General features: G+C 37.9%; 1 protein-coding gene across 5 annotated transcripts in view; it reads right to left on the bottom strand.

Annotated features, from left to right (window-relative positions):
• Positions 1-14,755, bottom strand: part of LOC139751979 (uncharacterized) — a 76,572-nt gene that overhangs the window by 15,654 nt on the left and 46,163 nt on the right. For 2 of the 5 annotated variants that reach the window (XM_071667724.1, XM_071667728.1), the window contains exon 8: positions 11,304-11,420. In XM_071667724.1, the coding sequence (XP_071523825.1) occupies positions 11,304-11,420 (117 nt within the window). Of the gene's footprint in view, positions 1-8,839; positions 8,858-11,303; positions 11,421-14,755 lie in introns of all 5 variants that reach the window. The other 3 variants (XM_071667727.1, XM_071667726.1, XM_071667725.1) reach the window with 3 other exon arrangements.

Genomic DNA, 14,755 nt, shown 5'->3' with positions numbered 1-14,755 from the left:
TTAGACCAAGGATTTTCAATCACCAGTCTTGCTTCAGCACACAACTCCACAAGCTCTTTACCATTTCCATTAATAACACTGAATACCCCAATCATGCCCTCAACTGCTACACTACTTACCTTCACATTTAAGTCATCCATCACTAATTCCCAGTCTCTTACATCAAAACTGCTGACACTCTCGCTCACCTGCTCTCATAACACTTACTTCTCATGATCTTTCCTCTCAACGTATACATATACATATATATATACACACAGGCATATACATATATACACATGTACATAATTCATACTGTCTGCCCTTATTCATTCCTGTCGCCACCCTGCCACACATGAAATGAAAACCCCTTCCCCCATAAGTGCACGAGGTAGCGCAAGGAAACAGATGAAAGAATGGCCCAACCCACCCACATACACATGTATATACATAAACGTCCACACACAGCACATATACATATCTATACATCTCAACGTATACATATACATATATATATACACACAGGCATATACATATATACACATGTACATAATTCATACTGTCTGCCCTTATTCATTCCTGTCGCCACCCTGCCACACATGAAATGAAAACCCCTTCCCCCATAAGTGCACGAGGTAGCGCAAGGAAACAGATGAAAGAATGGCCCAACCCACCCACATACACATGTATATACATAAACGTCCACACACAGCACATATACATATCTATACATCTCAACGTATACATATACATATATATATACACACAGGCATATACATATATACACATGTACATAATTCATACTGTCTGCCCTTATTCATTCCTGTCGCCACCCTGCCACACATGAAATGAAAACCCCTTCCCCCATAAGTGCACGAGGTAGCGCAAGGAAACAGATGAAAGAATGGCCCAACCCACCCACATACACATGTATATACATAAACGTCCACACACAGCACATATACATATCTATACATCTCAACGTATACATATACATATATATATACACACAGGCATATACATATATACACATGTACATAATTCATACTGTCTGCCCTTATTCATTCCTGTCGCCACCCTGCCACACATGAAATGAAAACCCCTTCCCCCATAAGTGCACGAGGTAGCGCAAGGAAACAGATGAAAGAATGGCCCAACCCACCCACATACACATGTATATACATAAACGTCCACACACAGCACATATACATATCTATACATCTCAACGTATACATATACATATATATATACACACAGGCATATACATATATACACATGTACATAATTCATACTGTCTGCCCTTATTCATTCCTGTCGCCACCCTGCCACACATGAAATGAAAACCCCTTCCCCCATAAGTGCACGAGGTAGCGCAAGGAAACAGATGAAAGAATGGCCCAACCCACCCACATACACATGTATATACATAAACGTCCACACACAGCACATATACATATCTATACATCTCAACGTATACATATACATATATATATACACACAGGCATATACATATATACACATGTACATAATTCATACTGTCTGCCCTTATTCATTCCTGTCGCCACCCTGCCACACATGAAATGAAAACCCCTTCCCCCATAAGTGCACGAGGTAGCGCAAGGAAACAGATGAAAGAATGGCCCAACCCACCCACATACACATGTATATACATAAACGTCCACACACAGCACATATACATATCTATACATCTCAACGTATACATATACATATATATATACACACAGGCATATACATATATACACATGTACATAATTCATACTGTCTGCCCTTATTCATTCCTGTCGCCACCCTGCCACACATGAAATGAAAACCCCTTCCCCCATAAGTGCACGAGGTAGCGCAAGGAAACAGATGAAAGAATGGCCCAACCCACCCACATACACATGTATATACATAAACGTCCACACACAGCACATATACATATCTATACATCTCAACGTATACATATACATATATATATACACACAGGCATATACATATATACACATGTACATAATTCATACTGTCTGCCCTTATTCATTCCTGTCGCCACCCTGCCACACATGAAATGAAAACCCCTTCCCCCATAAGTGCACGAGGTAGCGCAAGGAAACAGATGAAAGAATGGCCCAACCCACCCACATACACATGTATATACATAAACGTCCACACACAGCACATATACATATCTATACATCTCAACGTATACATATACATATATATATACACACAGGCATATACATATATACACATGTACATAATTCATACTGTCTGCCCTTATTCATTCCTGTCGCCACCCTGCCACACATGAAATGAAAACCCCTTCCCCCATAAGTGCACGAGGTAGCGCAAGGAAACAGATGAAAGAATGGCCCAACCCACCCACATACACATGTATATACATAAACGTCCACACACAGCACATATACATATCTATACATCTCAACGTATACATATACATATATATATACACACAGGCATATACATATATACACATGTACATAATTCATACTGTCTGCCCTTATTCATTCCTGTCGCCACCCTGCCACACATGAAATGAAAACCCCTTCCCCCATAAGTGCACGAGGTAGCGCAAGGAAACAGATGAAAGAATGGCCCAACCCACCCACATACACATGTATATACATAAACGTCCACACACAGCACATATACATATCTATACATCTCAACGTATACATATACATATATATATACACACAGGCATATACATATATACACATGTACATAATTCATACTGTCTGCCCTTATTCATTCCTGTCGCCACCCTGCCACACATGAAATGAAAACCCCTTCCCCCATAAGTGCACGAGGTAGCGCAAGGAAACAGATGAAAGAATGGCCCAACCCACCCACATACACATGTATATACATAAACGTCCACACACAGCACATATACATATCTATACATCTCAACGTATACATATACATATATATATACACACAGGCATATACATATATACACATGTACATAATTCATACTGTCTGCCCTTATTCATTCCTGTCGCCACCCTGCCACACATGAAATGAAAACCCCTTCCCCCATAAGTGCACGAGGTAGCGCAAGGAAACAGATGAAAGAATGGCCCAACCCACCCACATACACATGTATATACATAAACGTCCACACACAGCACATATACATATCTATACATCTCAACGTATACATATACATATATATATACACACAGGCATATACATATATACACATGTACATAATTCATACTGTCTGCCCTTATTCATTCCTGTCGCCACCCTGCCACACATGAAATGAAAACCCCTTCCCCCATAAGTGCACGAGGTAGCGCAAGGAAACAGATGAAAGAATGGCCCAACCCACCCACATACACATGTATATACATAAACGTCCACACACAGCACATATACATATCTATACATCTCAACGTATACATATACATATATATATACACACAGGCATATACATATATACACATGTACATAATTCATACTGTCTGCCCTTATTCATTCCTGTCGCCACCCTGCCACACATGAAATGAAAACCCCTTCCCCCATAAGTGCACGAGGTAGCGCAAGGAAAAAACAATAAAGGCCACATTCATTCACACTCAGTCTCTAGCTGTCATGTATAATGCATCGAAACCACAGCTCCCTTTCCACATCTAGGCCCCATAAAACTTTCCATGGTTTACCCCAGATGCTTCACATGCCCTGGTTCAATCCACTGACAGCACGCTGACCCTGGTATACCACATCGTTCCAATTCACTCTATTCCTTGCAAACCTTTCACCCTCCTGCATGTTCAGGCCCTGATCACTCAAAATCTTTTTCACTCCATCTTTCCACCTCCAATTTGGTCTCCCATTTCCCCTCATTCCCTCCACCTCTGACACATATATCCTCTTGGTCAATCTTTCCTCACTCATTCTCTCCATCTGACCAAACCACCCTCTTCTGCTCTCTCAACCACACTCTTCTTACTACCACACATCTCTCTTACCATTTCATTACTTACTTGATCAAACCACCTCATGCCACATATTGTCCTCAAACATCTCATTTCCAACACATCCACCCTCCTCCGCACAACTCTATCTATAGCCCACGCCTCGCAACCATATAACATTGTTGGAACCACTATTCCTTTAAACATACCCATTTTTGCTTTCCAAGATAACGTTCTCGACTTCCACACATTTTTCAACACTCCCAGAACTTTCACACCCTCCCCCACCCTATGATTCACTTCCACTTCCATGGTTCCATCCGCTGCTAAATCCACTCCCAGACATCTAAAACACTTCACTTCCTCCAGTTTTTCTCCATTCAAACTTACCTACCTCCCAATTGACTTGTCCCTTAACCCTACTGTACCTAATAACCTTGCTCTTATTCACATTTACTCTCAGCTTTCTTCTTTCACATACTGTACAGAGGTTCAAGCACTCTGTCCATTTTTTACAATGAAAGAATCACATTATATCTGGTTCTAGTTAAAAAAAATTAGCCATAACCATAAAGTATTCAAAGTAATTACATGTTCAACTCATGCCTAAATTGGTGAAAAATCTTCAATAACATGACAAGTTAATGTAGTACTTAAAACACAATGATAAATGCCCAATACTCGAAGCAAAAAAAACTACTTTGCACAAAATTGATAGGAAAATGCGAGTGAAGAAATTCAAAGTATTATTCTATGATACATATTCAAAGTATTATTCTATGATACATAGCATTAAGGAGAAAACAATGAATGCACTTCACGGATTTAACCTTATTCTTGATTTAAGGAAGACGAGAACATGGAGAGTCAGTGTTATGGAAATCTGAAATTCAAGAAAGTGATCCAAAATACAAATCAAAATTCTAAGATTAAGGAAGATTTAAAACAGGACAAATCAGATTCTGTTGTTCTGCAACTTTTAAGACAGTATCCAACATTATCTAACCTTCAGTCTACATAAAAAAAATTAAACAAAACAACTTTCCAATTTAAACTAGTTATTTCTCTTGCTGAGTTAGGCCACACATAAAGACAGTATGTGCCACTCTGTCCCAGTCAGTACATGTCATTGGCAGTGGCACAGAGAAAAACAACACTGACAGCTGTGTCAAGAATAATTCTGCACAGAATATCGTACTGTGCTATAGCACAAAACAGTACAGCAGTATTATGCCTGTCCTTCACCCACCATGAGACTTCCATTCCACAACACTTTGCTGCACCAACACTTCACACACCAATCAGTGGAGCTTTTCAAAAATGCTATTTTTTTATATTTCCTCCACTACTATCATTAAAACATGTTACTTAAGTGGTCAAAAAATGTTATTACACTACAATTTTGGCAGAAAAATTTTCCACATAAAAGCATCCCCATCTACGCACTGGAAGTCACTGGAAAAACACGGGTCAATTCAAGGAACCTTTCCACAAATTGAGGACCAGTTGTAATACATATTGTACTGCTAATAGATGAAGGATGATCATTAGTTATACATCCAGGTGAAAAAGGACAACAAACTCCTGAAACAGTTATGAAAAATTAGTTACAAAACACAATCAAAATACTGACAGGTTGCTCCACACCAAGTTTATTAACACATGACAAAATCATCAAGTCTAGCAATACAAAGATTTGGATAAGAGTGACAACAAAAAATCGATTCAAATAAAAGAAATACTAAAACTTCACATCAGTTCAAGTAAAAGAAATACTATAACCTTGTAAACTACAGACAGAAAATGCTGGGTATCTAACTCACTTATGAATTTACTACTGTACAGCCATACACCAAACTGTTTAAAATCTGACAGAAAATGAACATGCCAGAGTGATCACCACAAATTGCTTTAAGATGACACATAATCCAATTTTGGAATGAAAAAGGACCAAAACTCTTTCAGGTATTAACTGAAGATGCTGATTATCACATCTATGATCTTACTAATAAAAAGCTACATACAGAACTATATATGGGTAAAATTTATGAAAATAAAAAGTTATATTTACAACTGCTATTGCACAATGTATGTACTAAATCAAAAACTGTCTATAACTGGAAAATATAAAAAAAAAGATGTAACTTCTTGAGATACTATCAATATTCAACTTACATTACACTGGATTCAGATCAAAACTAACTACTTCACAGTTCTAGTTATAGCATGAGCTTTGTCTACAGAGGTGATCTTCCTCAAGTTTGACGAGTGCATTGCATTCCATGATATCCATTTTAGAAAAAATTCCAGGCAACATATTATACCTTATGATGTACAGTACTTGTTTGTCTTGGGATTAAAATTATAGGTTACAGCTGTAAGTCAAGTGAAGTTTTAAGAAGTCAAATATTTGTCAGCTTCCTCTCTCAATGCTGGTTGAGGGGCTAACAAGCAGCTCTGAGGAGAGATGGACAATAAACTTTTATTAAACTATTGGGGCTTTTCCTCTGACTGATTCTAAACTTTTATACTTTGCTTTAACTGAGTGTGCCAACTACACTACGATCTACTACTGGCCACGGAATTATAACCCTGAAAGCCGTGGACAGATTATAAATTCATTTTGTAGCTAGAATACATTCAATAATTTCTGAGATTTCTATAAGATTCTTCAATTACATACTGGAAAAGCCATGTAAAATATTACAAAGTATGAAATGTCACCATCTTCCTCATTTATAACAATCACCTATATGTAATATGTAGTCTACCAAGCAGTTTACTGTAAAGGTAAGGGGCTTTTCTGAAAAAGGGATTTAATGATGGTCTTGTAAGTAAGTGGAGCACAAACAACCTTTGTTTACTTAATTTCTATCAGCCATATTTCATTACGGTACAGTCACAAAAACACGGTAAGGTACAAATTGAGTGGCTACCTACCTAAGAGTAATTATGTTATGATAAGATTTTGCCATGAAGTAGAGCCAGGGTATGTTGCTCACCACATACCCTGCTTATTTCACATATGCCCTGTATCACATACTTAAAAAAAAAAGAGAATATCCTTATTCCTTGCATTTGGGTTTTCTACAGATTATTCTTTAGAGTTAATAACCCAAGTTTTGTACTTTCATCCTGTTGGCCTCTGTTGATACAACTATTGTCAATCAAATGTTTCAGTGTGAGTTTCTTAACTTATCTTTCAAAGACTTTCATTACATGAGATGTTAAACTTATAGGTCAATACTGTTTCAGCATTAAATTAGATCCTCTACAGTGTATTGCTGAAACAAACCATTTCATGAATTCCTTCTATATTGCTTCTACCTAGTCTCTATCCTCATAATAACATCATATATTTTGCTACTAACTTCTCTGTCTTAGGTCAATGTCAGTCAATCTGGTTCTGGTTCTAAGTTTTCTCTGAGCTGGGTTAGTGCTCTGATTAAAGTATATATTTTCTAATGTTACATTAATAACTGTAATGCTATTTCTCTTAAAGTAGTTACATATCTCATCATCCATATTATCTTTATATCTTGAACTGATAAATGCACTCACTTTTATTAATAAATAAGCATCTTGTACATTTCCCTGTGGTACTTTTCACTAAGCCTAAAATAACCAATCTCCGATATTTCAAGTTTTGTCAGATATTTCATGTTTTGCCAATTTCATCATGAAGCTCAAAACGGATTTTCAGGTACAGAGACACTGTGCCCATGTGTTTTTGAACCAAAAGCAGATATAAATGCACATACCCAAACACAATGGCCCAAGTTTCACTTTGGCATCTTTAACTGCATCAAAAATAATGAGATTTTGGGGGGTTTGCACGAGCAGAAAATGGGCAATATAAAATCTAATAAATCAAGAATGTCAAGAATGAAACTGTAGTGTAGAAAAGTATGAAAATGTATTTTCTGTTAACAAAAAACGGAGAGAAGCACAAAAAGGATAAGATTATATCAATGCTATTTTACCCCAGGACCCCTAACATGGAGCTATTGCAGCTTCAGAGCAACACTAAAATAAGAAGCATGGATGGGAAAAGATGGATTCTTTTGGAGCAAGAAGTTCCTTGATGAGACTGTACTCCCCTTTCATCAACTAATAATGATACAGCCTTGCCAAATGTGACTTTTCACTCGCTGTTCAGCCACAAGTCCAGTAATCCAAAAGTATAAGAAGCAATGCTACCATTGTTATAAAAAATATAAACAACCACATACAAAACATCAGAATGTCTTGTTCCCATCTGCAGTGCTTTATCACCCCATGTAAAGGACAATACACAACAGGTGCATTCTGAGAAAGAAACAGTGGTTGGACAAAGGTTGAAGGTAAAAGGTGTAAAGCATGACCACTTTCAGCATATCCCCTTTTATCTACAATGTTACATTGTAATATTACATGCAAATCCTGAGAAAAAGCATTTACAAAGAGACTCAAGGGAAGAAAAGAGACAAGAGGGCTCATGGTAGACACAGACACCGAAATTTAGATTAATAATTCTTGAGTGCAATGCTGGAGGTTTTATTTCAATTTCTTTCATAAACACCATGCTGTGTAAAATACTTAAATTCTATGGTCTGGCAAGTCAGCAAGAAGTCATTTCTACATAGAAAAGGGCAGGTACATATGGGTAACAATTTTAATCATAAAAACTTTATTTTGATACTATCTGCACTTGCAGAGATACAGTCTACTGAAGTGAAAAATATACCCATACATTTAGAGAAATTAGAGAACATGCCAACGGACAAATAATTATAGAAAAGACAAAAATCGTCAATACACCAGTACACACTCTAATGACAGTGCAACAACTGTACTCAGTTGACAGTAATCAGAAGGTACACCTAAAACACACTTTAACTACCATATCTATTAAAGAAAAAAATTTCAGTACTTACCCCACATCCTATAGAAAGCTGCCAAGAATATCAGAAATATGTAATATAGTAATTGGAAAATTTTTTGTGAAATGCATTAATACAGGGTCAAATCTTTTAGCAAAGAAGTTGTCTGTATGGTTTTGGAATGATATACCAATTACCAATAAACACATGATTTTTGTCTTAATACTCTACAAGTGAAGAGGAAAGGAAATATGTCTCAAAAAAGCAATTAAAGTAAGCAAGCCTGGGTAAATGGACTGGGTGCAGAGACACCTAAAAAGATTTAGTGAAGAATAATTAGGAGAACTGTAAGTGAAATGAGAAGAAAGGAAAAGAAGTGGAAGGTATTAGGGGAAACAGTTTAAATCTGAAGATGAAGAGCACAACATGTGGAAAATGGGATGTGGAAGTATGAGAAAGGATAGTGGGTGTCACAATGAGAAAGTTAACTCTTAAACGACTCTTTTTGTGTTCCTTTCCAAACATCAAAAGTCACATTTTTCAAGTTATTTCATACAGTATTTAACCTTACCATTTCAAAGATATTCCCATGAAAATAATAAAAAATAAATCTGATGTATATTTCACCCAATACATTCACTCTAATAATATGTACAAATTTTGTAGATATTTTAGCACAACAGGCAAAAAAGTGTGGGAGAAAGCCCTGAATGTCAAGTGAATTGCCACGCACATGCCCATCATTTATTTTTTGTATCTATGTTCAATATTCATTAATGATCATTAATATGTTTTACCTTATTTAACAAATTTATTTCTGATGACATGCATAATGAATAATTGCTAATTTCTTTTTAACAGCAAAATCATAAGTCTTTAAGTTACCAGCTGCACCAATCACAAAGTGGTGTAAAGTCAGGTGGGTGTTGGCAACACTGTCTCCACTTTCAACAAATTTCTCCTGCCTCTCTCTGTCAGCTTATAATTCAAGAATAGTTAATGTCAAAAAAATCATTCTCCACACAATCAGAAGGCAGATCATCAATAACAAATAATTCAGGTCAATTGCCTGGTCCTCCAAATCCAAGAAAACTCATAAAAATCTGCACTCTGGCATGGCTGGAATATGACTGACAATAGGAAAAAATGATTGTGCACTGCCACCTTAGCCAACAGAACACAACGTTGAGACTGAGATGTGAAATAATTCATAAAATATCCAACTAAAGGCACTAATTAGCTCATATCAATATTCATGAGGAGTTACATCACTACTGAAAGATAAAAGGGAGGTGTATGGATGGAATCCATAGGAATGGAGTGCAAGTGATTAGGACAAACAGAAGATAAACAGGGAAAAGAAAAGTAGGGTAAATGGAGGATGGAGAGACAGAGTACTGATGACCTTAAAAATAATAAGTAAATGGGGGGATTGGGTGACAGTCCTGATGTTCTTAAAAAAAAAGAAGCTAAATGGGGACTGGGGTGACACAGAGTCTGATGATCATCAGTGACAATAAGAAAATGTTTTGGATGGATATGAACAGTGAAAAAAAAAGTAAAAGAATAAATGGAGCAATGATGAAGGAAGCAGAAGTGGTAACAGGCATGGAAAATGTGAAGAGGATAAGAAGTGAGAGGATAAGAAGTGAGCATTCTTTAACCCTGTTGAATGACAAGAAGGTGGATAAGGTGTGTCTGGGATGAACAAACATGCAGAAAGAGTGCTATGACAAATGGAAAGCTAGAAAGAAAAGAGGTAGTGAAAACTTTATGAATATAGTGTGGCACATTGGCAAGAGTGGATGGGATTACAGCTGAGTTTCTCAAGATGAGGTAACAGTGCTAATGATTAACGAGTCAGGCTCTGATTTTAATATAGCTGAAGGTGAGGTGCCTTCATACAAGCAGAATGCTTGCATATTGCCCTTATATAGTCTAAAAGCAGTGGGAACAAAGTGACAGTTCAAATTACAGATTTTTAGGTCTGTCAAGAATATTGCACCAGGTAAGGTGTAAGAGAGAGTGGTGAATGAAAGGGTGATGGCATGCACTTAGCATTTGATAGGAGAGGAGCAATATCACCTCAGGTGAGGTATAAAGAGTGCAGATCAGGTGTCTGCTTAATAATATATTTGTCAGAAGCACTTGGAGAGACTGAGTGGTACTGACAATATTTCATTTATCTATTTATTATACTTTGTCGGTCTCCCGCGTTAGCGAGGTAGCGCAAGGAAACAGATGAAAGAATGGCCTAACCCACCCACATACACATGTATATACATACACGTCCACACATGCACATATACATAAGAATATAAAGGGTAAATGGAAAACTAATATATGCAGTAAAAAGTTTTTACTAATATAAAAAATCGTAAAAAATAATTTGGTAAATTTTGGTTACTGTAACCCCCTTAGTAATCCATGCATAACATTTTCCTTAATATGATTGGAACAATCACTACTAACAATCAACACTAAACACAAACTAGAATTTTTACAAAAATACACTTACTTGTTCCAAAGGGATTAGGCTGGACAACTGAACCAAATCCCTGCTGTGTGTGAGCTGCAGATCCCAACGAACTTCCTCCATTTATCCACGCAGCTGCAGCTCCATTATTACACCCTACTGAAACAAGAGGGAATCATAAATCAATAACAATATAAGGAACTCTAAACCACTTGCCCATCAACTGATGCATTTACAGGCTGCCCAGGGTCAAGCACATAGGTTCAAATTCTGGTTACAGCAGTCGTTCCACAGTCAACCCAACACTTCATCCATCCCTAGGAGTTGGTTGGTAAAATGGGTACCTGGCTAGGGTATATATATATACATTCATTACTACTACTACTACTACTACTACTACTACTACTACTACTCCCCCCCCCCATGGCTGATTCATGTGAGAAACTGCAGAAGCTGGTGACTGAGTTTGGTAAAGTGTGTGAAAATTGAGTGTAAATGTGAATAAGAGCAAGGTTATTAGGTACAGTAAGGTGGAGGATCACGTCAATTGGGAGGTAAGTTTGAATGGAGAAAAACTGGAGGAAGTGAAGTGTTTTAGATATCTGGGAGTGGATCTGGCAGCGGATGGAACCATGGAAGCAGAAGTGAATCATAGGGTGGGGGAGGGGGCAAAAATTCTGGGAGCCTTGAAGAATGCGTGGAAGTCGAGAACATTATCTCGGAAAGCAAAAATGGGTATGTTTGAAGGAATAGTGGTTCCAACAATGTTGTATGGTTGCGAGGCATGGGCTATGGATAGAGTTGTGCGGAGGAGGGTGGATGTGCTGGAAATGAGACGTTTGAGGATAATATGTGGTGTGAGGTGGTTTGATCGTGTAAGTAATAATAGGGTAAGAGAGATGTGTGGTAATAAAAAAAGAGTGTGGTTGAGAGATTAGAAGAGGGTGTTTTGAAATGGTTTGGTCACATGGAGAGAATGAGTGAGGAAAGATTGACAAAGAGGATATATATGTGTCAGAGGTGGAGGGAACGAAGACAAGTGGGAGACCAAATTGGAGGTGGAAAGGTGGAGTGAAAAAGATTTTGAGTGATCGGAGCCTGAACATGCCGGAGGGTGAAAGGCGTGCATGGAATAGAGTGAATTGGAACGATGTGGTATACCAGGGTTGATGTGCTGTCAATGGATTGAGCCAGGGCATGTGAAGCGTCTGGGGTAAACCATGGAAAGTTCTGTGGGGCCTGGATGTGGAAAGGGAGCTGTGGTTTCGGTGCATTATTACATGACAGCTAGAGACTGAGTGTGAATGAATGGGGCCTTTGTTGTCTTTTCCTAGTGCTACCTCACACACGAGGGGGGAGGGGGTTGTTATTCCATGTGTGGCGAGGTGGCGATGGGAATGAATAAAGGCAGACAGTATGAATTATGTACATATGTATATATGTATATGTCTGTGTGAGTGTATATATATGTATACATTGAGATGTATAGGTATGTAAATTTGCGTGTGGACGTGTATGTATATACACGTGTATGTGGGTGGGTTGCCATTTTTTCGTCTGTTTCCTTGCGCTACCTCGCTAATGCAGGAGTCAGTAACAAAGCAAAATAAATAAAATATATAAATATTATACTATCATTATTATCATTATTATCATTATTATCACTATTATTATTATTATCATAATTATCATTATTATACTTGATTGCCATTTCCCGTGTCAGCAAGTTAGCACCAGGAAACAGATGAAGAAAAACCCATCCACTCCTATACATAAATATACACCTCGAATGTGCATTATACATGGGGGAGCCAATGAATAAAAATAAAGATAAATTGTTCATTAGTTTTATTTATACACAGTTTTGATAAGTAACTTGCTTTCCTTTCCTCTCTATACATTCTTGAAGGTGTGAAGACACCGATTCTACCAAGTTCTTGAGAATCTGTGGGTCCAAGTTATGCCACTCCATGAATGGCGACCTCAAGCTTTGGGATACTGCTACTACCCTTCCCTGAAATTCGGCACTTAATGATGCTCCACAAATTCTCTATTGGATTAATATCTAAGCTATTTCCAGGCCAATCATTGATGAAGTAGATTCCACAATCAGTAGGCCACTGCTTCACAAATTTTGCCGTATGGCAATGAGCACCATCCTGCATGAACACGTCCATATGGCACTTCTGAAAACAGTCTGGTAAACACCCCATCATTAGCTTGAGATAGTTGTGCTGATTCATGGTTTGATGTCTGGGCAGTATGAAAAGGTCACCACTTCCATATGAAAAAAAAACCAAACCATAAGAAGTGTATTTGGGATTGAGAGGGTCACTCCCAGCTCTCTGATATACATAACAACTCAGTTCTCAGTCATGGAAAACATGGCTCTGTTGCTCCACAGCACGTGCTTCCACTTGGTCTTATCCCACTGAAGGTATGTCTTGGCAAACGTGATCCTAGGGTGCCTCTACATAAGGGTGAGGATGGGATTCTTTCAGGCATGATGGCAGCTGAAGTGAACATCATCGTGGATGCACTAATGAACGGTCCTTACTAACACTTCACCAATTGGACTTGGGTTTCTTCTTTTAATTTTCGTGCTGACAAATATGTATTAGCTTCTATCTGATATTTCAGGATGGTTAGTGTGTGTCGTAAAGTATTTTGGGACTTCCCAGGTTTTCCCTTGTGTGCTGGAGGTGCCTTACCACGCTGTTGCGAAATCTTAGTGTCCATACCTGAATAGATCAGACACTAGCACTGACTTTTCTTGATATTTCCCTTACTGGCTTCTGTGCCTTGTACAGATTAATAAATGTAGCTATTTGCTCTTTTTCCAAGTCCTTTCGTTTTCCCAATGTGGCTAGAGAGCATGAAAACCTTCAGCAATTGGGTATCAGAAGGGACAAACTCGGAGACCATCAAAGTTTATCAACTTCCCACTAAAGATAAAAGACAACCTGTGGTTATTTCCCTTGACATGCTCATAGCTCTAACCCTCTCATCACTGCTTGATGCTTGATAACCAAAAAAACTTCAGCGCTCTGGCTGCGAGAGATAGTGAGCTGGAATTAAACATAAGATTATGCGTTGGCCCTCTAGTGCATAATGCAATATCAAGGTGTGTATATACATACAGATATATACTGTACATATTCATATCAACATATGCATATATATTATTATTATTATTATTATTATTTTGCTTTGTCACTGTCTCCCGCGTTAGCGAGGTAGTGCAAGGAAACAGACGAAAAAATGGCAACCCACCCACATACACGTGTATATACATACACGTCCACACACGCAAATATACATACCTATACATCTCAACGTATACATATATATATACACACAGACATATACATATATACACACGTACATAATTCATACTGTCTGCCTTTATTCATTCCCATCGCCACCTCACCACACATGAAATAACAACCCCCTCCCCCCTCATGTGTGCGAGGTAGCGCTAGGAAAAGACAACA

Source organism: Panulirus ornatus, chromosome 12 (genome assembly GCF_036320965.1).
Source record: "Panulirus ornatus isolate Po-2019 chromosome 12, ASM3632096v1, whole genome shotgun sequence".
Classification (NCBI taxonomy): Eukaryota; Metazoa; Arthropoda; class Malacostraca; order Decapoda; family Palinuridae; genus Panulirus; species Panulirus ornatus.
This window is presented reverse-complemented; position numbering and strand designations above follow the sequence as displayed.